This window comes from Protopterus annectens, chromosome 16.part0, assembly GCF_019279795.1.
Source record: "Protopterus annectens isolate FY-2018-M chromosome 16.part0, PAN1.0, whole genome shotgun sequence".
In the NCBI taxonomy this organism is placed as follows: Eukaryota; Metazoa; Chordata; order Ceratodontiformes; family Protopteridae; genus Protopterus; species Protopterus annectens.
This window is the reverse complement of record NC_056750.1, coordinates 233,105,769-233,132,314: the sequence shown is the minus strand read 5'-3', so window position 1 is coordinate 233,132,314 and position 26,546 is coordinate 233,105,769. Positions and strand designations below refer to the sequence as shown.

General features: G+C 36.5%; 1 protein-coding gene across 4 annotated transcripts in view; it reads right to left on the bottom strand.

Moving 5' to 3' along the window:
* The window catches only part of LOC122790904 (flocculation protein FLO11-like), a 319,945-nt gene extending 306,987 nt beyond the window's left edge, over positions 1-12,958 (bottom strand). For all 4 annotated transcript variants that reach the window (XM_044058584.1, XM_044058588.1, XM_044058586.1 and 1 more), the window contains exon 1: positions 12,842-12,958. In XM_044058584.1, coding sequence (XP_043914519.1) covers positions 12,842-12,920 — 79 coding nt within the window. In that variant the 5' untranslated portion in view covers positions 12,921-12,958. The remainder of the gene's footprint in view (positions 1-12,841) is intronic.
* Between the last annotated feature and the right edge of the window lie 13,588 nt (positions 12,959-26,546).

Below are 26,546 nucleotides of genomic sequence, written 5' to 3'. Positions count from 1 at the left end.
TTTACTCATGCTTGTTTTCCTATAGGGTTTTCATATTGTTATTCCATACTCAAGTTTAGGTCTAATGTAACTAACAAACAATGACTTCATTATGTTTGATTTCCTAGACTTTATAAATCTTTTTATACAACCTATAGTTCTATAACTATCATTAACCAGTTAGTTGATATGATTAGATAAACTCATAGCTGAATCTACCCATATACCCAGGTCCTTAAATGAGTCTACAGTTTCAATCACTGTGTGCTGTATTAAATATTCACCTTTCAGTTTATGTCTCCCAAATATCATATGCTTAGAGTTTGATGTATTTATCAACATATTATTCTCCTGTGCCAAAATGGTCAATTTAGTCAAGTTATTTTGCAGACATGCCTTATCTGTAACATTTGTAATCAGTTTACCCAATTTCAGGTTGTCTGTATATAGACTGTAGAACACCTCAGATGAAAAAGTACAGTCTGAAAGATACAATCTAAGCAAGTAAGGGCCTAGGACAGAGCCCTGTGGGACACCCTGACAGTAACCAAGGATTTCACATGTCCAGTTGCTGTATGATAATTGCCCTGTCCTATTTGTAAGCCATGCAGCTATGCATGTTTTCAAGAGTGCATCAATACTTTGTTGTACTAATTATTGATCAGTGTTTTGTGTATGACCCTGTCAAATGCTGAAGTTAAATCTATATAAATTACATCACAGCACAATTTTTCATTCATAGCTTTTATTATATTGTTATAGAACATCATGTTACAGGTGGTCATAGATCTGTTTTCAACATATACATGCTGATATATGGTTTCAAATCCCAACCTATCCAGTTCTGACAATAACTTATCCAATACTACCTTCTCCATTATTTTTCCACAACATGAAAGTAGACTTAAGGGTCTATATGACTCTGCGTTTGTCCTACTTCCCTTTCCCTTACAAAAAAACAGGTTTAATAAGCACATGTCTCCAATCTTGAGGAATCCTCCATATTTATATGACTTAGTAAATAATAAATATAACGGTAGTGTAAGTTCTTGCTGTAGTGTTCTCAGGTCATTGTTACTAATTCCGTTTCCTCCCTGTGCTTTGTTTGGATTTAGTATGCACAGTTCTTTTTCAATATAATCTAATTTGATTCCAGTATCTGGTGATACCTGGATGTCACTAGCACAACTTATCACCTCTTTTGTGGAGCCAAACTGTTTTGCATAAGAGTTTGTAAATGTAGCTATACTCTGTTGTGTCTGAGAATGAATTTTATAATCTGCATACAGTTTATCAGTTTGTGCATCTTTACTCCTTCCACATCTTATCCATCTATAAAAAGGTTTCCAAATTCCAATTATGCTCAATATCTTTATGTAAATTTTCTTCAAAATTTTCCTGATCTTGTCTAACACTATGCTTAATCTGTTTGTCCAGCTTGTTTATTTCAGTTTTCAAAGTTGTAGTTTGACCTCTTTTCCATTTCTTATATTTTTTGTCTCTCACCTTAATCAGATATCTTTTTTCAAAACTCGACACTTTTGAATGGAGATCACGGTACAATACAAATCAGGAAATTTGCCCTTTTCCTCAATGTAGTGCAATCTTGGAGTTGGTATGTTTAATTTGCAAGATGTATGGGGGGTGCAGGGGACTTGCCCCTCTACAAAAATGTAAAAAAGGTAGATTTATGTGGGTTTTTTTGATGTGTGAGTTTTCAAAACTCGATCATATGGTCTTGACTGTACGAATTTCAAGCTTCTGAAAACTCAGTCATCTGACATAGGCCCATAGATATATATATATATATATGGGCTCCCTTTGGTCGATCAAAATTTTAAATGATCGAAGACGATATGGCCGAGACCATAACCTCGAACATTTAAAAGTCCAAATGGACTGAATGGAGATCCGCATACAGGGCGGAATGGGAAGATTTCCCATTTCTGCAATGTAGTGCGATCTCGGAGTTTGTATATTTAAGTAAGGGGGTGCAGGGGGGTGTAACCCCCCCTGCTACAACAGTTTAAATGTTTTTTTCTGTTTTTTTTTTTTTACTTCAGTGTTCGAACTATTACACGTTCGAACATATGGTCTCAGCCATATTTGGTTCGAACTTGTAATATATTCAATTTACTGAAGTATATATATATATATATATATATATATATATATATATATATATATACATAAATACATATATAAAAGTGTCATTATTTACTGAACTGTCACAAAAGTGAAAAAGTTAATAAAAAATAACAATCTAAAATATTGAACTAGGGGAAAAAAGAGTAAAAAATATTTTTATGCAGAGGTAAGCCTGTTTCACCCCCCCACCCCTTTCATATTATAAAATACCGACTCTGGGATCACAAAACATTAGGGTATGGGCAAGCTGCCAGGCCCTCTGTTCCACAGTCTCACAAGGAAAGCATCCACAAGGTTGAAAATCAAGCTTGTAAGAGCATTAGTTCTTATTAGTGTTTGCTTTTACAGATTGCAACTATGAATATATAGTGTACATATTTATACTATAGCAATAACAGAAGAGTGGGTATGGTATATTGAAGATTTACCAATGAACTTACATTCCCATGCGTATGCAGTACATCAGTGCTTTGGAAAGCAAGCAATAGAGAAAGGAAGATCTCCATTGCTTCGTCTTAAAAATAAATAAATAAATAAATAAATAAATAAATAAAAACCGGCCCAAACATATTGTTAATGCAGAAACAACATAGAAGGACAGTTTGTAGGTTCAAGAGAAACATGGCAAAAATACAAGGAAAATCAGGTACATTTTCTTTAGTTTTTCATAATGTGCCTGATTTTCCTTGTGTTTTCTATGCCCCCCCCCCCCCATACATGCCTCTTGACTTCTTAGGTCAAGAAAACTGCAAAGCCTTAGCATGTATTAATAGAAGAAAGTCCAATCTGATTTTAGCGACCAGACTTTTTTCTATTGCTATATGCTAGCTTTGCAATGAGCATACTGGTTGGGCTGACCAATCAGCGTACACATTTTTGAATGCTAATGAAGTACCATTGTATAATAGTGTATATGCAATAGATAAAGTGGGATATAACTACAATGCTTCATGGCTGTTGTAAAAAAAGTGTTATTTGTCCCATGTCAGAATCATATTTGAAGTACCTTGTGTATTGCTTAAGTACTGCAGGTCAGTCAATTTCATTATTTTAGTTATCAAGAACTGTTCTGTATTAATTGCTTCTTAAAGTTTAATGCCTTGTCATTCTTAATTTTAAAGTTGAATAATGAATTACCATACTACAGAAGTAATGCAAACTGTATAATCACATAGAGCTGAATATTTTAATGTGAATAATTCATAGGACCTTAAGATCGGTTAGTTTGAAATTATTTTACAAGGTTAGCAACAAGTGCAGGAGTATGACATTCCTGAACATGACCATCTGTTGAAGTTGCCAAGGCAGCTTACCATTCAGATCCAGATCAATAGGCCCCCCACTTAAAAAAAAACAAACTCTGGGGCCTCAAATATATCAACCAAGGAATATTCAGTACTTGTTCCAACAACTTTTAAAAGCTGAACACCATGCGTTTCTGAAGCAGACATTTGTGCAATTAAATGTGCTTTTCAAGGATGGATCCCTTCACAAATTTGCAACACGTTCACTGTGCATAAGTCCCCAAGGCCTAATCACCCACAAACACAGTAACATGCTCCGTATCAAGATAAAACATGGAATGCTTCAGAAAATGAAACATAGAAGGAGTGGGAGATGTTTACCTTAGTTATAAAATATTAGTAAGTAGGACAAAACTTATAAAAACTGATAGCTGTGATGTGCACACAAATTTTTATGTGTAAGCAATTTTCTCTTTCTGATGCTTTTTTTTGCTTATCTCAACAGCACCTGAGGAGATTTTCTACAATAGGGTCCAGCATCACCAGAGAGTCGCCAGTCTGATGCAGTATCCTCATAAGTATGAAAAAGATTCCTTATTAAGTAATATACAAATGCATGCCCCTTAAAATAGATCGTTCATTAATTTCTACAAATTATCAGTGTGAGATCATCAGTCCACAGTCACTACATAAAACCAGACATGTCAGTGTACCTCTGAAGCAGTAATGACTTGCTCAGTAGTGAAAACATTACTTGTCACATGCACTTTTCAGTTTTAACCATTGCATTATTTTATTGCACATTGCTGTAGGAATCTCATTGTACAAAGCAATGCAGTTCTTAAATCGCACCAAGCAAAAACTGCAATATAAAATAACGTCAGGAATGCACTCATTGTACTGATAAATAAGAAATGTAACATTGCTTAGTGGACCTTTCTAATTAAATGACTAAATTTTTCCTTTACAGTTATTTAAGAAAACACAATTTATTTACAACACTTAGGAGTCCATTTCTTGTGCCTATTTCTATTTACTTCTCTCATCTTCTGTCTCTGACTCTCTTTCTTTTTCCCTTTTTCCTCTCCATTTTATGTTTTTTTTTCTGCAATCCCAGACTGCCCTGTGGTAGCTCAGCTGATTTTACCAGATTTTCTCCTTTTTCACAAATTTTTAGAAATTTGGTGAATGATTTATTTTTGCTCTGGCTGTGTGTATAGGGATGAAGCCCGTAACTGTGACACCAATGACCTTAGTTAAACTAACCATTTGGGTGCTACAGGTGTGGTGTCTGTGTGTGTGTGTGTGTGTGTGTGTGTGTGTGTGTGTGTGTGTGTGTGTGTGTGTGTGAAGGAGTGGCAATTCTCAGCTCATGCATTCTGGGAGTGAGTGAGAGTTTTCTGCCTGTGATCTGGCACTCCTCTGGTAATGGGAAAAGTGCTGTAATTGCACAGTCGATTGCATTTAAGATATGGCATGGGGGTGTTGGTTAGAGCTAACTGCCCCTATATGCAGTGATATGTGTGATGTCAGAAAAATAAAGCAAATACCAGTAACAGGCATAATCTGGGGTTGTAAGAGAGTTGCAAGGTTACAGCAATGGTTAACAATGCGCAAACATTCTTGAACATAAACTGGTGCAACTTGAAGGGATAACAGATACATGACAGCTGGACTTGAGTACAGAAAAAAAAATAAAAGGTTATCCATTTTGGTAAGAAAAATCAAATATAACTTACAATTTTAAACAGAGTCACACAAACATGCATTTTCCATTCATTATAATTTTTAAATTTTAGCAGAAGCAATATGCTTCAGAATCATTTACTTTGTCATATATACCAGGATATAAAATATCTGACAGAAATGATGATACCCGTGAATCACTATGTTATACTTTCAGCATTGTACAGTTGCTGCAAATTTTTCTTTCCTTCTTTTCAGTTTTTGAATTCTCAGTAGCCAGAAGAGAAAAATGTATAATTGCTGGCCCATAATTTCTGTGTTATTTGTGATATCACATGGTGCCGTGAGATACATAGGAAGTATAACACGGTTATGACTACAGAATAAATTATCCAATCAGCAACCAGAGCCACCAGTTTTCTTCATCCTTCTCAGGGTTCAATATGGCATCGCACATTATATAGGAATTACTGACCAGCATTTCTAAGCACAGTCCTCTAACAAAAGAGTAGCTGAGATGCCAGCACATTTTGAATAACAGCTTTACAGTAAACACAATTGTCTATAGTACCCAAAACTGAAAAAGTGAAGGCACTGCCAATACATACTGCAAGTTTTATCACTGGTAGCATTAGAAAAAAATAGAAATTGTCACACTTGCTCTTTAGAATGATACAGTGTTTTAGAAGGTGTTTTCACACATAGATGAGAAACATTTCCAGAAAGGGGATAGGACAACCGATTTTCTTTAGGTTCAAAAGGACAAAAGAGCAGCCAATATCTTTCCTTGTGGGGTATCTCTCATTGAACCTACACAAGCAACATGCACCCTGCTTATAATATATGTGAACTGTCCAGAGGGGACACAAACTGTAATGTCAAGCTGAAGTATTGCAGTTGTAATTAAAGCCCATTTCTTACAATAAATAAATAAATTCAGTGTACTACGTAATGAAACAGAATAAGTATATTGATATCTATTTGAAAAGGATGCTTCATTTTAGCAGGACAACCTGTTCAATGTCCTGTATGTGGGAAAAGCTTCAGGAGTGTCCTGCCTTACCTTTGTGTTCTCCAGAGTTAGAATATCAATTGTGACCACTGTGACCGCCATGAGTTCCTTATCAACCAGGCCTTCCAGGTTTCATTCTCTACTATTACATGATTCTGCAATTTACATAAACAAATAAAGTGATAGGAAACTGCATATTCCAAAATTTCAGATGATCCTGAGAGGCAAGGAATAATGTACTGTGAAAAAGAATGCAATTTTTGTTTCTGTAGAACCATTTATGCTGAATATGTTATGCTTAGCTTCATAGATACCTTTTCATATATAACAGAATGAAAGACACCATACACAAACCTCAGCCAGTTATGCTTTTAGTGCCTTTGTGTTTGTTTGTTTTTAGTTGCACAGGGCTTCCTCACAGGAGGGTTTTCTTTTAGAAGGAACACAAAAGAGTCTGTAAAATAATAAATAATAGTAATGCAGCGGAATGGGTCTACTCCATTTCACTGAAGCTCATTTCACTGAAACTCAGTTGCCTGCACACAATTCACTGAAAGCTCATTTCAATGAAAACTCATTTGACTGAAACTCATTTCATTGAAAGTTATATATGGCCTGTTCCTCACTGTAGTATGACCCTAGAGTTAGTAAAGAAAGTAAGGGGGTGTGGGGGGCACAGCCCCTCACATTGGAGGGTGTGGGGAGTGTAGCCCCCACATAGTCTGGTTATATATTGTCTTCTGGAAATAGTTATTTATTGGACTTGTAAGTATCCATATATATGGTGTTAAACATTTAAAATAGATGGGGGGGCTGTGTGTCCCTTACCCCCCAAAGTGGGGGGCTGTGCCCCCCCAACCCCCCTTACTTTATATTCTAACTCCAGGATTGCACTATGCTGGGGAACAGGCTATATATAACTTTTAATGAAATGAGTGTCAGTCAAATGAGTTTTCAGTCAAATGAGCTTTTAGTGAAGTGAAATGAAGTAGACCCAGCAGAATATATCTATGTAAAAAAAAAAAATAAATATATATATATATATATATATATATATATATATATATATATATATATATATATGTTTAAACACACACACACACACACACACACACACACACACACACACACACACACACACATATTTAGATACATCTAGTTTTTTTTTTTCTTGAATTTGTTAACCTAGGTAGAGTACAGATCTATCAGCACCACTTTGAGGCCCTGCCCAGGAGTGCATACTTAGAACATGTACCCAACAGTGAAAAATGTGATACAGCGAAAAGGTATATGAAGTATAAAAGTATACAAACAGTTTCATGCCCACTGAGTGGCACAGAGCTACAGTTATCCCAATCCACAAGGGGGGATCCACCTTGGATCCCGGAAACTACTGTCCCATCAGTCTGACAAGCCTTATCTGCAAGGCCATGGAGCGTATTATCATGGAACTTATAAACAAAGACATTGGCAACCTTCAAACACTGGACCCCACCCAGTTTGGGTTTGTGAAGGGCCGATCTTGTCTCCTGAACCTGATTGACTTCTTTGAATCAGTCTCCAGAGCCATGGACAAGGGTAAGGTGGTCCACACAGCCTATCTAGACCTTGCCAAGGCCTTTGACACCATCCCCCACTCTGGAATCATAGATAAACTTACTAAGTTGGGCATTAATCCCTATGTCACCCAATGGGTTGCTAAATGGCTTACTGATAGAACCCACACTGTAAAAGTAGCCGACTCCAAATCCAGCTCCAGACAAATGACATGTGGAGTACCTCAGGGTTCAGTCCTGGGGCCGCTCTTGTTTGGCATCTACTTCTCTGAAGTACAGGTCAACACTAAGGGACTCTGGCTAACAAAGTTTGCAGATGACTGCAAACTGGGAGCCATTATTGAATCCCCAAATGATGTGGATACTCTACAAAAGGGCCTTACAAAAACAAATGCTTGGTGCCAGAGCCATAGGCTCAAGCTCAATGCCAAGAAATGTATTGTTATCCCCTTTGGGAAAAAACATGTATCCATGAATTACCATATAGGTGGCAGTACACTAAACACAGAAAGTGTGATAAGAGACTTAGGGACACAGGTGGACAGTGGTCTCACCTTCGATAACCACATCGCCACAACAGTCAGGAAATCCTTCTATGTGGCACACCTCATCATGAAGGGGTTTTCATCCAGAAAAAAGGAGGTCATTGTCCCACTGTATTCATCCCTCATTAGACCCAGTATAGAATACAACGCCCCATTTGGTATGTACCTCTCAAGACATCTGCAACAACTGGAAAGGCCTCAGAAATACCTCACTAAAAGAATCACAGGCCTAAAGCAGATTCCCTACGCTGACCGCCTTAAAAAACTCCAGCTATACTCTGTCGCATATTGTCTACTCAGAGGCGATCTCTGCTTAACATACAAGGCCATGTCAAACCCAGAGCTGTTGGACATGCTACACTTAAAGAAATCCCAATCCCTCAGAGCTACACGCTCCAGGGATCTAAACCTTGTCATCACAATAAACAAAACATGCTGGAGGGATAGGTTCCTGACCCAGAGACTCCCCAGACTCTGGAATAGATTGCCATACATGTCAAGCAGAGTGCCTCTTTGGACCTCTTCAAGAGGAACCTTGACGACTGGATGGGAGAAAGGAAATTCACCCCAGGGATCACGCCAGTCGCCCTGCTAGACAGGGATCCAGGAAAGTAAATAATATGGGAAGAAATAGCCAGGGAATTGTTATGGCTAGGCTTGTATAGGCCCTAGGGCTGATAGCCTAGTACCAACCTATGAACCTATGAACCTATACAGAAAGAAGGTCAGGTATTGTGTGAGGATAATAACAAAAGCAGAAGGGGATGATCTAAAAATGACATTAACCAAAGACCTAACAGTACATCACAATAAAGAATGTAATATTTCTAAATCAGGAAGAGAAAATAAGCCAATGTCTGTCTGTCTGTCTATCTATCTATCTATCTATCTATCTATCTAGATCTCTGTTTCTCTCTGCCTGTATAAATATATTTATAGGGTAACCATTTGAAATGTTGGAACCCGCATGAGTGAGTCCTGATACATGAAGACTGAATGACTGAAAAAAGTGGACTTACATATATTAAATCTGAGATGGCCATTTCTCAGAATATTCCCTTTTCTCCAAGGTATGACATTTTCATTGTTGGTATATATAAGTTCAGGGAGCGTAAGGGACTTGCCCCTTCCAATACATATGCACGTTCACACACACACACACACACACACACACACACACACACACACACACACACACACACACACACACACACACACACACAGAGCAATTGCTTATATATAAACAGCTACTTGATTAATTTAATTAACACTGAAAATAGAATACATCTAAAACTAAAAAAAAAGCAAAAAGTGTGTTGGAGATGGAAAAGAGTTCAGAAGCAGAGAAATGTTACACATAAGTTTTGATTGAAGAAATGGTGTTAAGAATGAGAAAAGGAGGAAAGATTCAGAAATAATTTGTGTGTGGGATAATCATCTCAATTTGTCTGATTCAAATAATATTTAAGGGCTTTACAAAGAATGGATAGGATTCATTATTCTTTATGGGGCAGGAAGGGATTCTCTGATTGAGGGATCCAGTACAGAGAAGCTATAAGAGCTGTTACTATAAGAAAGCTTATTATGGAAAGGGGTTCCAAAGGGAGGCAGTGTTGGTGAAGTGGTCTTGGGCTGATGTGAGAAGTCCTAAATGTAAGAGAAAGAGAAGATTTTCAATTAAGAAATGTGAAAATAAGAGAAGCCAGGAACAGAAGTCCATTGTCTTTGTTTAAGCTTAGGGATTGCTGTTCATACAGAATATTAAGCTGTAACATGCAACAATTTCAGTTAGCACATACAATTTATTGTGTGGTAAACACACTTTGTATAGCAAGATAAAACAAAACACAGTGTGATAACTGTTATGATTTTGAACATTAGTACAAGTCCAGAAACTGAGTCTAGTAGTACTAGAGACATAAAGGGCTATGATAAGTGACTCAGTCATAATTCTTTCTAGTACATAGAGCTTTATCTGCTCCACATATTACCAGCTACAGAAAAAAATAATTTTAGAACAGCAAAGTATTTTACTGGCTGTCAAAGCCAGTAGAGCACTTAGTGTTGTCTAGCACAGAGTAGACAGAAACAAAGTGCCCCTCTATGGAATTATCTTTAAAAGCTGTTAGATACTTCATTATGCCAATATTTTGCTTATAAATGTGAAAGAATTAGGTTCAGTCATCTTTTAAATGCTAGTTTACCTTCTGCCATTACTCTTTCCTGGACAGCACTGTCTTCTCTTAATACTTCCTCCTTCTTAATTCCTAGTGCATTACGATAATTTAACAGCCCTTAGGGGTGCTTAAAGAGAAATTCCTCCTACAGTTTAACTCAGTTCATAGAGTGCTTTCTCCCTACAATATGATTCCAGTACTGTGCTGGTATCCAAAACCTGCTTGTACTTTACAAATCTTTCATTTCCTCACTTCAGTATCAAAGGACTGGAAAGACCACTCCAAAGAATTTGTCTACATTTGCACGACATACCTCGGGCTGCTATAAACAGGAGAGAGAGGTGTGAAACAGTTTTCCATTGTGTTTATTGCATAGAGGAAAATAACAAACTGAGTCACAGCTTCTTTCAATGTAACCATGCCTTTCATAGCAAAACAGCAATTAGATCAATCAATTGTTCAAAGGCAGTTGTCACCTCTTTCGACAAATTTACACATAAGCAGCATCACAGTATTGAAATGCTAAGCTTTAAACTTTAAATGTTTGTTGTTATACTACTTTACATTTTAAGATGACTTGAATGTAGTATTAAAGATACCTGTGACTTTCAGAGAAAAGTCAGAAAATACTTTTCTTGTAATCCTTGTACAGTATCAGCAAATTTACCAAAGTATAGAGGGAGGGCCTGTAAATTCATCTTGGGCTACAAAAAGATACTTTGAACAAAGGCCTGCAATTTAGCAACTGTTTTAGTTGCAGCTTTATAATCCTTTAGTATACTATAAAATAAGCCCTGAGACAGATAGAAATGAGAGTCATTCAAGTAATAAAAGAAGCAGTCCTGTTACAGACAATATATAAGATGACAGTGACTGACACTAATCCCATTATATGTGAATGGCATGGGAATACACCACTACTTCATGTCTAGCATGACTCATATTAAGCAGACTTGAAATGAATTATGGGAAAGATAAAGGCTTGAAGAGAATAAGATAATGTTGAAATGTCAAGCCCCATTGACCACCATTTTGCAGACAACATATTAAAATTCTATAAGAATCAATCAGAGTGATTTTATGGTGTAAAAATAACTCAGAAAACAGAAATAGAGTGAAAAATAGATTGTTTTAGTTATAAGGTGGAGTTTTCCTTTAATAAAAGCTTATTAAGCATTCTTCTAACAACATGTAAGTGTTTAACAAGCTTGTCTTTTTAACTAACTAAATTAATTTCCTGGGATTATACTGAGCAAGCCAGTATAATTGGTTAATATAGATTTCTATATTTTTTCAAACTCTGTACTGGCTTACTTATTTTCCATGACACCAAGCAGGTAGAGTCTTAACTAAGGATGTCATTTAATGTATTACAGCTTAGGACTCCAGCAGACTCTCACCCCATCCCATGCTGAATTGCTATAATTTAACCCAAAAGATTGTTTGGTTAACCAATGGCCCTGGTTTGCAGATGATACATATAACCTGCTTGTCTTACAAAAGGTAAGTGGGCAAACTGCTGAGCTAACAACAGCATTAAATTAATTATACTTTTACTCAAATAAGATGGGTAGTTAGCTAACTATTTTTGTGTCTGATGCCATTCTTCGATCTGACAACCCCTGTCAATTTAAGTCGAAGGGTAAGGCTTGAGGAGCAAAAGAAAAAGCTTGCTTCTCCTTTCAAACTGTAGCAAACTGATTGATACCTTTGTTGCACATAGCTCCACACATGGAGTGCTGCAGTGCTTCAGTTCTGACTGCAAATACAACACTGGCATTTATTTCATTTTATTTTTAGTATCTGCCAGTTGTGCCCCCTAACACGTTGTGCTTGAATGAGCTGTCCCCTTTGCCCCACCCTAGCTATGGCTCTGACTCAGATATCATTAGTGGATATATTTGTCTGAAGGAAAAATGTTAGGTCAAAAAGAAGTGATCATTTTTCTTCATTTCATGCATTTAATATTCCTACAGTTAAAGTCAAATGTCAGAAATAAAGTATGCATAAAGTGGGTCAAAATTCATCAGGAATCCAAAAATGTAAAATTGTTTTGAAAACAAAGACTTATAGATAGAGTTATTATATATGGCGGAATGTGATGCAGTCACACTGGGCTGCACAGAGAATGTAATGTCAAGTTTTAAGAAACTTGTTAATTACTGAAATGAAACTAAAGCAGTATGAAGTATAAGGAGCCTCAGTCTTTCAGCCTGGTTTGTATAACTAATTTGGGACACAAGCTTTTTCTCTAATGTGCTTAGTTTTGCATAACAAATAAACACGCACACACATACACACATAGAAATATGAATATCAAAGTTCATGCAAAACATGTTGCTTCATAATACCTGTCTGTCATAAAAAAAGTCACAAAAATCATTTATTTGACAACAATACAATGTCTATTATTTGTAAAAGTCACATTTTTATTAATGGTGTAACACAGAAACAGCTTAGTTAGAAGCCATAAAACTGTACATGCATTTCTTACCTGCAGTTTGAATTTGGAAGGCAAGGCACATCGGGCAAAGAAAAAGGGCACCCACGAACAGGCCTGATCTTTGGTTCATTGTGTCCTCTCTCCATGTTTCACAGTAGACAAGCACCTGTATACATTTACAGTGGCACAAACTTAAGGAAGCCTCTCTTATTCCTTTTGTACTACTTTGGAACAGGTGAACTTGTACTTCCTGAAATTCTTTTGAAAAAAGGGTAGGATCGGAGCACCTGATTATAAGATATTATAATATTATAGGATTATAATTTGTGATTCAGTAGGTTTATCTGCCATTTATTATGATTTAAAAAGCATGATTTGATATGATGAAAGATAGTATAATTTTGCAGACTGCACTTTGACATTTGCCAGGATTAATGACAATAGTTGATCACTGCACAATGAAAATAACACAGCAAGAAATAAAAAACTAGGAGCTTGAGATAATCCGTTCTTGGAAGCGACTTTCAGAAAACACAATAATTGAGATAAAAGGGTCAAAACATGCTGTAGAACAGGTAACATTATTCCTGTTCTCTGATAGATTTTTGACAGCATTTAGCAGATCTTTATAAACTGTTCAGATGCCATTTCCTTAATAGTGCATCATTATCTATTTATATATTCATTTATCTAGTACCTCTTAGCTCTGCCAATGCTACCCACATTTTAAACATAGTCTGACATATATCAGATATTGTGTTTTGGGTATCTTGTGCTCCTGTGACAAATGCTCTTTAACCAGCTGGGCAGTGTTTTTGCAAGCACAAGCCATTGCACAACTCACCATGGTTCTAAACTTCATTTGTATCTGTTTATGTAACCAAAACATAAATGTCAGCTTCAGTTTGTCACTCGCTAAGAGACAATCAGTTGATGCAGATATTGCAACAATCCCCTTTATTGACGGTATGCACTCCTTTGGTCAGCTGACCGGAATATGTTCGAAAGCAGTGCGGTGACTTCACATAATTGCAAATGCAATTATGTCGAACCGCAAAACATCCCCCCTTTTTGACCCATGGTAGCACTTGTTTAGGTGGTGGAGCGGTCAGGAATGTCGAATTCTGAGTTTTTTCTATGACATTACGACCTTTGAACACCTAGAAATTCAACATTCTGGTTCGGAAAAAACAACGTTCAGCATTTAGTCACACGAACAAATGCATATGTTCCTTTATTGACTATCATATCCACACCCTTACCTTGCAGGTTGCTTCACCATGCCTGAGTCACGGTTCACACATTGCTCACAGACAGAGCAGTAAAAGAGTTTTGTTAGCAGAATATAGTTTACCCAGACATGGAATTTCAACTGATAGACTAGCAACTTTTCCAGAAGCACCAGTTATTAAAAATCTGAATTTTCTGCAGTGCACTATGGTAGGATGGATCTACTTTGAAAGGTCGAAATTCCAAAACTTTGAAATTCAGTCTGCTGAGTCCAGAATGTGGAAGTTTTGGAACTTTGAAACTTTAACAAAATAAAAAAATAAAAAACAAATTAATGTTTTGAAGGCGGGGGGCAATCCCCCCTGCAAACCCCCATACACCCCCTGCTAAATAAATATTCCAACTCCAAGACTGCACTACAGTGAGAAAAAACATAAATTTCCCATTCTGTGCTGTATGCCGATCTCCATTAAGAATGTTCAAATTTCCAAAACTTTGATATTCTGGTCTTGGCAGACTGAATTTTGAAGTTTTGGAGTTTCGACATTTCAAAGTAGACTCGGTAGGATACACCACTGCATCTCTCTCTCTTTATAGCTTTAAATGGTTGGAGTTGAACCAGTAGCTGCCCGTAATTCAGTTATAACTTACACATAACCTTTAGTGTCCATGCATGTGTCCTGTTCTGGCCAGTACTGGTGTGTGGCATTAATGCAGAAAAAGAAATGTAGGTACATCTAGTCTACATACCTAAAATTAATATCCTGTATGTCTTAGTAAACTTTGAAATAATCTTCCCTATAAATCTCTGAACAACAGACTTTTAACATTTTTCTGAACAAATTATTCATAGCACATTAGAACTGCAACTGGGATGTAACACTGTAGCCAAAAAATAAGAACAGAATTGTACTTGTCTTAGTATGTTCATTTCTTTTTTTTCCAAATTGTTTTTATTCATTTTATAACACAATAACTTAACAGTATAAAAGCATATACAATGTCCATAACAACTAAAAAAGCAATAAACATAGGAGAACACAATAATTCTTCAACATATTAGACAATTTTGTCCAAGTAATTAAATGATGAGTTGTGTTGTTAGTCCTTGCTTTTATAGTAGCAATCTCATTCTTAGAAATGTATTTCACAAGGTGAATAAACTCAACTTTAAAGACAAGAGTAGATTTGGCTTTCCAATTTTTAGTAACAATTTTCCTTGCTATAGAGAGGATAGACTACAGTAAAAATGTTTGTTTTTTAGGAATGACTTCAGGAACAGGAACACTGAAAAGGATAAGGGAGTCAGAAATTATACAGTTGTCATTCCACAGAGCTTTATAAAAAATGGGGAAATTATTTTGCAATTAACAACCATATGTATCCAGTCAGCATCAGGGTGTCCACATCTCCAGCATTTCATTTCATCTTTCTTGTACATTATTGCTAGTCTATGTGGGGTGAAAAAACATCTGTGTAAAAATTTCCATGTGTATACATGCCAGAACAGGGAAGATGTGGATTCCTTCACAGACTGTAAAGAAAGTTTATGTTTTTCTGAGAATACCTGTCTATAACATCACTTGAATAATTCCAAAATGAAACATTTGTTTTTTCTAAAATCATTTCTGAGAATTTTATAAATAACAGATATGTATGAAGTGTTCTTGGGTGAGCTATTAATAATTGTTGAGATAAAATCCAAGATTTTTAGGTCACTCTAACTGTATGCCTCTAATGAGGGTATGAGCTTAGTATGTATAAATTCTTACAAGTTTGGATGTCCAGACAATTGCAATTTTGCAAACTATATCTGCTGATCAAATAGTCTGCAGAACTTATTTTATTAGCTGAAAGAAATTGATTCCCATATAATAGGTCACCCTTCTTAAATTCTAATATTTTCTGAGTTTCAAAAGATATCAAACATTCATTTGTGTAAGAAATAGGAAACATAATTATGAATAAATTCTTAATTCATTGATTAGAAAACATAAGCTTTTGGTATGTTCATTTCTGATGTCCAAGTCTTTTCCTGGGATTCCGAAAGAAGTTAGCACCAACAAAGTGCTACACAGTATGACTGTCTGCTTTTTAAACTTTCATAGAAATGGGCTAAATATACTCTTAAACTAAATGTCATTCTACCTAAGAGTAATGACATTTAGTTTAAATAAATAAATACCAAGCTACATTTCCACCATTCCATGAAACATGGAATGTGTAAAAACAGCCGTTCGGGTTGTGTAGTGCTTCACCAGTGCTAAAGTTTTGTATTAATCTTTTTTATTTCATTTTGGTCTCTGTACCTGGTGCACACAGGATAAGGCTCAGTATGCAGTCATAAAATTGTTATCATTTTGAAGTTATTTCATGAGAAAGTATTGCCCATCTCACATGCTTTATTCTTCACAGATTTGTCTGTAATACAATTGAATTGAGCTGGATAGTGTCTTTACTGAATGAATAATGTGTATATAAAGAGAACATGGGCCATTTCTTTATGCAGCTTTTCTTTACACTATTCTACTAACTGGAATCATTTCAGTGTTCATTTTGTAGGTTTGTACTGAATCTTTTGAATTTATCTCCTAGTAAGTGGGTGCATAAAAATGGCACCCCCAAAATGATTATTCCCAGCCAACAGATATTAATTAATGTATGAATTCTTTATAGGTTCATAGGTTGGTACTAGGCTATCAGCCCTAGGGCCTATACAAGCCTAGCCATAACAATTCCCTGGCTATTTCTTCCCACACTATTTAATTTCCTGCTTTACTTTAACTGATAGTAAAATCCAGAATTTGAAGTCAGTTTTTAAATTAGTTTTAGGGAAATGGAAATAATATCCCACAGAAAGGAGGAGGCAGTTGCGGCAGTCGTTAGATATTGATTATGAATGAATGAGGCCATGCATTGTTTGTTTCACTGACTTACTTCTGCATATATTTATGGAATACAGAATAATGAATTGTAGGCACTCAGCAAAGATCCAGAGTATTTATGATACGGCAGTATATGTGCAATTATATGAGCTGGGATCAACATGGGAATGAGATTTGTCATAAATGCTCTAAGGTAATTCGTGTTTGCTACATTCAGAGGAACAGAATACAAAACTCCTAACTATTGTACAGAAAGTTCCCTTTAGTAGTGTAACCCAAAAGGTTAAAGTCTGTTGAAGGGAAACATACCTACAGGAATATGCCTCAGAGTTTAACAGTGAAGCTCAATGAGGGTTAAGTCTGGCAGGCCAGGGGTATGTGTGGCATTGATATGTAACGTTAAATAAGTAGATGTGAAGCAGGAACCAGCACCAGATATACCACAGCAAACTTTATTTTTTAGTGCTTTCGTTGCCCATAAGCCATTGACTTAATCAGAAAATCTAATTACATTGCACACAGTACTTAAATAGTCACCCCCCATCACATATTCACTAATATATTTCCCCATAGGTCATTTTAAACCTTGATATATAAAACCATTTGATCTACCATAAATACACTTCTAATAAATACTTATCTACTGCAATTGTTATTAAAATCACATACATTAATTCCTGCCATAATATAACCATATTGAAAAGATAAATAAGTTAATAAATAAAGAAGTAACTTGATATGGACACGGTCTCATTCAGACCTGGTGCAACAGTGGTGTTGCACCTAAGCTGCCAAATTAACTCTCTGTACTCCAAAAACATCTCATTTGGCTCCCCCTCACCATCTTTGTTAACTATTTGCTTCAAACCTGCAAATTTAAAGGAATGGCCACTTAATTCAATAATATGCCTGGCGAGGGCATTATTCAAGTTGCCTCTACGTATAACATAAACATGCTGATAAATACATTTGTTGAGGGCATTTCTTGTTTTTCCTATATACAATTGTCTACATTCTGACATATTGCTATATACATCAAGCATTTACTGAGACAGTTTAATTTGTGTCTCAGCTTTACTTCACCATAACACATAATGTAGATGCTGTCACTTCCAATAATATAAGTACATTGTGAACATCGCCCACATTTTTTCATCCAACCTATACGTTTACTAGGAATACACCTTTCCAAAATATTCTTAATGTTGGAATTCCTTTTGTATATTACTAATGTTTTTACAGCCACTTTTCATCTGTGTTCAAGTTTATTAGTCAGAATACACCAATTGTTGTTAATCACTTCTCTGATGTCATAAAATACAGGACTAAAAGTTAATGTCATGGCCCCCATAAAGGCATCTCCTTTTGTTCCTACGTTGTTTGTATTCATTAATCTATCTGTGTAACTGTTGAGGTCATTTACATTGACCCCTGACAGTGGAATATAATGTCCATCCACTCTTTTATTTACCACTTCCTTCAATATGGGATCAATAAATCCATTGGGGTACCCTCTTCTTAATAACATATTCCTAAGTTTCTCCACTTCTTCAATGAAGACTTCCACTTCACTAACCATTCTGGTTAACCTCACTCCCTGCCCCTTCACCAAAGATTTTTTTTTTTTGATGTGAAGGGTGACAACTGTCAAAATGCAGGAGAGTGTTTGAATAAGTGGGTTTTCTATATAAAGTTGAACTAAAACACTTTTTGCTTTTATCCATCATTATAATGATACAGATGAAGAATTCTAGCAATTAAAATATTACAAACATAGTTACAGATGAAGAACATAGTACATTCAGTAGATAACTAGCATCTGTTCTATCCACAAAGTCATAGCAGATATTAACAATTGTTACAATAAGAAGTTACTGCCATATAATAAGTAGATAGGCATGGAAGTATCAGAGCTTGCTGCAATCAAAGGTAGTTTGTGGGGTGGAAGACAGGTAGAGGGTAGATGGAGTGGGAGAAGTTAGAGGGGAGAGTTCTTAAACAAACTATTCCACCTTAGATCTTCAAGTAGAGTTATATTCCATGTATTCCACTTGACCAGACTACTGTGACATCCTGCATATGGGTTGCTAGATTCAGATCAAGTGCATCTTCATACTGTAAAAGGTCTACAGCTTGGCTCCTGATGAGGATATACAGGAATCCTCTTCTTAAACTATGACATGAGAGAAGATGAACAGCTGTACCAAAAGGTAGGAGAAGAGACAGACTGGAATGCTAATTTGCTCGTAAGGTTCAAAACATGGTGACCTCTCTCTCTTGAGCAACTTCCAAGATGGAATTTCAAAAAATACAACTACTGTTGCAAACTGAAGAAAGAAGTGACTCAGAAACAGAGAATCCTAAAAGATAAGGCCAAATCATTCCACTGTGGATGCCAGAATATTCTGAAGGACTCTTTTCTTTTGTGGAGGAGGGGAATCTTGGACATTTAAAAAACACATTCTGTGAGCCTACTGTGGTGAAGAACCTTGGAATGAGAAAGCTGAAATGTCCAGTTCTTGCAGTATTCATGTCCCAATGCTTGATGTAGCTGCCAGCAGTAACTGGTTCAGCTAGCTGAAGAAAAATAATAGTCTTGCATGAACTGACACTGCCAATAGAACTGTGACAAACCCAAAGGGAAAAAAAATGGAATACTCTAATACTATCAAAAACAGCAAGTTTCCTTCCTCATCATACCTAAGTTCATCTCCATGGGCGGTTTCAAAAAGAAAAATTGAACTTGAGACACTGGTAAGAGAAATTTGCAAATCAGCTGCCTGAAACGGCAGGGAAAAGAGCCTATGTTTTGTTATCTCATTTTTTGGGCAGGACATTTCAAGTACATATAAAATACTAGGAAAATAAGAGAAAATCTTGTTTTTGTCATCAGAAACAGATGTCAGAAGGTGAGCATACCTCTCAGCCTCTTAGCACACAATATCCAGACAAAATCAAACATTTGGGGGAACAAAGGCCTAAAATAAAAGAGTTTAAATATTGCATTTGTAAACCAAGAAAGTTGCTAGCATAGCATGTTTTGCATTGCCGTACACTTTCTGAAGGATATAAAGACTGAAGCCCAAATGACTGTCATTATTTCTTGACTTCAGTCCTGAATGAGTTGCCAGAAAACTACAAATGTTATAAGGAACAGACAAAAATCTGGACAGTGTGCTAAAGTCTGGATAGTTCAGAGGTATGATAGGGGATAGATTCTGATGCATGCATTGGCTTACTTCCTGACTAATGCCAGGGCACCAGAAAACCATGCATTTGCATATTACAGTGCCAAGATATCAGTAGGTACAGAGCCAAACATGTAACTTTGACTGTTACTGGTGCAGCTAGTAGTCTGAATGGATTGATTCTGACAGGGTGCTTAGCCTTCATAGTACTAGAACATTACCTCTGGTTCCTGGACTTAGAATTCCAACATTCTGTCAGAGTAAGGATAAAACTTTAGTCTTTTATATAATGCTAAGAACATGCCAATGAATAGGGCCAAGAGGTACCACCTGGCAAGAGTAATTCACTGCCTACCTGCATTTTTGGGAGGGTTGTACCAGATATTCAAGATATGCATTTTATGATGTGTCATGCTCAGCACAAATCACTGCTCATACTCTGCACGTTTGTTAAGGTAGGCCATTTCCAGAAAAAAAAAAAAAAAGAAAAGAAACCCACAAAAAATGCATTACAACTCCACTGATTCAGTCCCTTTCTTAAAAACATCTTCTGTGCATTCCCAGAAGCTGATATGGTACCAGCATAACAAAAAATAAATAAATAAATAAAAGAAAGGGGAAGTTTATATGAGAAAGTAAGAAAAGTTTTGATGTTAGTACAAATGTGGGAAAGTATAATGTGTAAAACGCCAGTGGTAAACTGGATTTTACCACTACATTACAGTCCTAAACTCCATGCAGAAAATCAGCTGTGATCAGCACTAATCCCCAAATTCTATGACTGTGAGACAGAGTTCTTACCACTATGCCATCATACAAATTACCGGAAGTCAGGATTGAACCAACACCATGTAACACTGATACAGACAGCTTAACTGATAAGCCACTATACTCCTCCAAAAAAGCCTCTAATCTCCAGTCTGGGAAGTAGACCCTGGTCCCTCAAATAGCAGTTATTAATACTAGCCACTATATCAGCAAAAACTCTTGCAGTCCACCTTAAATCAAGTCCTAAGTCTACTGTAGGGGAGTCTAGTACACAGCCACAAGGATATTTCAGTGTACTAGATAAACTCCAAAAGGCCTACACCATAACTGATCTGCAACTGCAGCTGCAGTGTCCTATAATCTGCTGTTCAGACTGTGACAGGAGGGCATAACAGCTGCAAAAGGTAGTGGTGCCTGCATCACTCATTCCTTACAGCTCCATGCATTCCTCCACTGACATATGTCATTCAGGTCATCTTCCTCCTGATATTACTAGATGTACAGTGCCACTTGACCCATCATCGTGTATAACTTGTATCCAGACGTACAAAGTGCAAAACATTACCATGAGGTTACCACTTCAACAGGCTACTGCATTATCCGATTAGTTTGCAAGTATTAGAAAAAGATTATTCTGCTTAAAATGTGATAATTCTTAACGTCATGTTCGTGGTATTAAATCATGAACAGTGATTCTAAGAAGTTTAGTTGTTAACTTGAAGAGTATATGTAGCAGTTACTAATACTAATTTAAACACAAATTGAGGACAATGGGACACAAGTGTGGAGCATATTACTTAGGATCTGAACCATGAAAGCTTCTTAGGATATGCATTCCTCAGTTAGAGTGAAGTGCATGATTCTAGCTTTTCTATATGAAGCCCTTTATTGGCTTTTCCAATCCAGTCTGTTCTGTTATACTTTGCTATATACAATGTTGTATTGAAGGTGGAGATTGCTTCCCAGATGGTGACCCAAGTGGGTGTGGGAATCTCACTTTATTTACATGGAAGTCCTACGGAACTAATACTGGAATGTAACTAAACAGATGCTGGAATCAGCTCTTCTGTTTACCATTAAGCGGCCTTTACTTCAAAGAATAACAGTGTCCCTTGCCTTTATTCACCTGCTTTATATTATTCCCCATGAACCTTAGGAATTCAGTGATACCCACCAATAGTGAACATTTTTTAATTATACCAACAGAGTCCAGACATCTTAGTTTGTATTACTTGTGGCACTGTAGAAAAAGGTCCTTCTTCATCTTTAAGGAGAATCAAGGCAGTTTAAGGATTTTTATGAGCTTTGATAATAGCACCCATTTGTTAACCAGGCCCACTAGACACATACACACCTTTTCCAAGGGTGACCCAGGAGCGATGTCTAGTTAAATGACTTGCTCAAAGTAATGCAGTATGCAAATGAGAGGTGAATGAATCAAATCCTGTACAAAAGGAACTACAGTACACGGCCTTAACTCATTGCACTAAATGCCAAGCACAAGTCTTTTGTAAGTATAGTTAAAAACAAGAACATCCAGCAGGAATCAACTATAAGAATATCAGTGTGCCTCAGATGAAACAGTTTCATTCAGTTTAAACTGTAGAACTTTTAGTCCTTTTGTCTCTTTTTAGTAGATTAAGACTTCATTACCACTGCATATTTCATAGATTAAAAATAAACCTGTGCCAGTTGTCACAAAAGAAAATACTGTCAGCCCAGCTATCTGGAATTTTGTAAATGATTATATGTCATTTGTGAATATTAACATGATTTATATAGAAGTATAACAAAAGGGGTATACTGCCATCACAGCTGTCTGGAATTTTGTAAATGGTTATGAGTCATTTGTGAAGATTAACATGCTTCATGTAAGATGCTTGTGTTACAGATGTATTACAACTGTATATCATATTGTACAGACATGTGCGCTGAAGAGATTATCTTGCAAAACTTCAGAAGAATAGTCGAAATTAAGCTACTTTATGGCTGGTCCATAAACAAAAGATGTTATCTCTCAGTTTCAGTGCAGTAACAGACACAATGTCTAGAATTAGAAGTTTTTTTATTGTCTTGGAAGTGTTTATTGTTTTATGACTTCCAGGATCTGCCTTTGATCCAAAAGAAGTCCTTGTTTATGTATTTTCACAGGCAGATGATAAATACTACCAGCTGTATCGGTGGGGCTTTCACCTGGGATAGTCAGATGACAAGGAGTGATTTCATTCTGCAAGTATCCCAGCAGTAATATTTGGGATTTAAGAATTCTCTGAAAGAGAGTGAGAGAGACTGAGCATTTTGTATTTTGTCCTTGACCTAACAAGATCATCCACTCACCACATCTGCCTGCTTGTTGCTCTGTAAGTAAGTTAATTAGGGTCCAGTAATCTGTCTTAGATATAGTCAGGAATATTGTGAAATATAGGTTAGATGTTTTCTTTGCTTATTTGAGACTGTCCTGCAATGTTGTTTTGAATATTTCCTGTGATTTCGAACTCTGATGTAACTGTGATTATTTACTGAGTATTTTCTCTTTCTTTTATTATTTATTATTAAATATATTTAAACCTTTCATTGTGGCTGACATTTGTGAGACTTATTTAAGTTCTGAGAGCACTTGCTTATTTATTTGGTGACACTGTGGGCCATTCTTAATGGCTTTGTTGAACTGCCTTAACCCACCGGCCGATTTGTGCAGGATTGGGCATGGCCAACATGACTGACAAGCAGAAAGCCAGTGATGTAATATGCAAATGTTGCATGATTGACATGGCATGCAGATTTGCCAGATTTGCCAGTGACATCATGCATACATTGCTTCATGATTATCACATACAAGTTGTGCTGCAAGTCTGCACTTGTAACAGTTTCTGCCGTAGTTTGTGTGTAATACAAATATTCACATAAACTATGTATGTAAACTAGTAATATATTTACTCGGCAGCAAAAAAATGTATAGGGTAAAAAAATTGTTACACTTCAGTTGGTGCTACTGCTGCATCAGACAAATATGTCATCAAAGTAAATTAGCTGCTTAATTAAATATGTGCTGCAGGTAGCAGCATACTATAAAAGCAGACTTTTGTGAAATGTACATTTTTTTTTATTTTACGTTGACATTAAGAATGCCAATATTTTGTAGTTTTGACATTAGTCAGTACACCCGTATGTGGTACAAGATCATGAATACTAGTGGCTTCCAGTCTGGACATTGCATTTATCACGCAATTAAGCAGTTATATTTTTCATACCTTATAATTTTCTTTTTTCTCAGATTTGTTTCAGGTACTGCATGAGGAATACAGTTTGCATCAAACAAATAAAGAAAAAAATCTGAACTAGCTGCTATAATACTGACAAAATCCACTTACTTGTGACCAACTGGGTTCACATACTAGAACTAGAATTGCTTTCCTATCATTTATAAAATAGAAAAGTACCCCAGCACGTTGGAAGCGCAACAAATAACTGGTTCGGCAGCTGTAGGTATGTCTCTCGACAAACTTGCACTTCAGGTTAGGTTCTGTTATGTCACCCCTTTTCTGTTTTGTACATGATGATATTCTTATTGTTTCTGTCCGATTCCATATTTAGAGTGTGTGTTGTTTACAACCCACCTCCTAAAGCTCTGCAGAGCTGTAACGTTAAGTTCAGGGACAACTACATCACTTTCATTGTCTCATGCACACAGCTCCCATCTTTAACAAATTTGTAAGCTGAATAAAAACATTCAAAATAATCTCTTTTTAAAATATAGTAAATATAATGCTTCACTCACCGTGATTTCATAGTAAGTCATGTTGGTGTCCATTGTGGAAATTGATCATATGCTCATATTTTGACTAGGAAGTTCACATATAGCTCTCAACTACCCAGATTTTTCGCAGAATGTACAGATTTTTAACTCATATTTTTTGGTCAAATACTCCAAAAAAAATTATCTGGAAAATCAGTGTGGATTGAAATCCTTAAATAAAGACATATAGTTGAGTTTTGGACTTTCTACCCATCAGAAAGTGCATCCTAACACAAATCCTATAATTCTAGCAACTTTCTAAGTTTGTAAGAGCAATATTCTATCCCTATTTTTGGGCATTTGTCCTACCATTATTTTAGTCTCTATCCAGATTTCATGCTCTAGGAGGTTGAGAGGTATGATTTCACAGCATGGTAAAAACTTGCTTCGGTTGTATAAAACGATTACAAAGATTAAAAATATTAATGATGATTAGATTCATAGATTAGTACTAAGCTGACTGCCCTTGCGAGCCATTCTAAGCCTAGCCAATTATCCCTTGTGAGACTCAAACCCCGCACCTTGTGTTTGCAAGGCAAACACCTTAACCATTAGGCCACCCTCCCAATGTGCAATAAGGTATTTTAACATGAACATAGAACTTAAAAGAGTCAAATGCTAGGTCTGTTCCTCATAATGACATACAATTAAGAGGTGCATATCTTCTAGATTAGTTTTACATTTGTTTATGTGTTAAATAAACTACTACTACCACAACCTGAACTGAACCCATTGTGTTAGGGGTGCTACCTTTTCAGAGACTCAGAATGGCACATTTCTTAATGAAATTAAAATGTTATAGTACAAACCTCATACTTGAACCAATGCAAAAAATATATGAATATATATATATATATATATATATATATATATATATATATATATATATATATGTTGTTTGTCTTTCGCCACAGTGGAACTCCAGTCCGCTAATGATTGGCAGTAGACTTTTATGAAATGCCAAGGTGCCAGCTTGACGCCCAAACTTCAACGAAGGCACACCCATTTACGCACGCATGTCTATTGAACGCTACCCAACCACGAGGAGGACATGCAGACTGCACACAGAAGGCACTCCCAAACTCAGCCGAGAATCAAATGGGAGAACCTCTTGCTGTGAGGTAACAACACTACCGCCGTACCACCGTGGCACACACACATACACACACACATATATATATATATACATATATATATATATATATATATATATATATATTTATATATATATTTATAAATCTATATATGTGTGTGTGTTAGTAGTAGTAAATTACCAGACACAGTCAAAAAACTCCCAATGAATATTCATGTGGACAACAAACATAGGAAAATGTTTATTCAAGACTGCTCTGTAATGTCACACTGCTGCTGGGTGTTGGGCGGGGTTTGGTGGGGCTTGCTACTGCTACAGCGCATCTGTGGGTTAAGACAGTTCAACAAAGCCCTCTTAATAGCCTTGCTCTTGGTCAAGCTACCCATTTGGATTAATAGTATCATTACACAATAAGAGTGGACACCCTTTGTTAAGGGCCTTAAAGTAGCTGATAAGGACATAGCTGGTGGCAGTAAAAAATACTTTATTGTCTGGGCAGGAGGGGGCATAGCTAGTAAACCTGTGCCAGCCTTTCCCAGGTGTGTGTGTATGTTTGTCTATAAACCAAATCTCAAAGAGTGTGTGTGTGTGTGTGTGTGTGTGTGTGTGTGTGTATGTGTGTGTGTGTGTGTGTGTGTGTGTGTGTGTGTGTGTGTGTGTGTGTCAGCTACTTGGGCAGGGACATGAAGCAGAGTGAGTGCTGGAGGTCTTGGCTTGGCCACTCAGCTGAGATCTCAACTACATAGCTGTGCCAGTGGGGAGTCTTATTGGGGATCTGGAGAAAGAGGGAGAAACC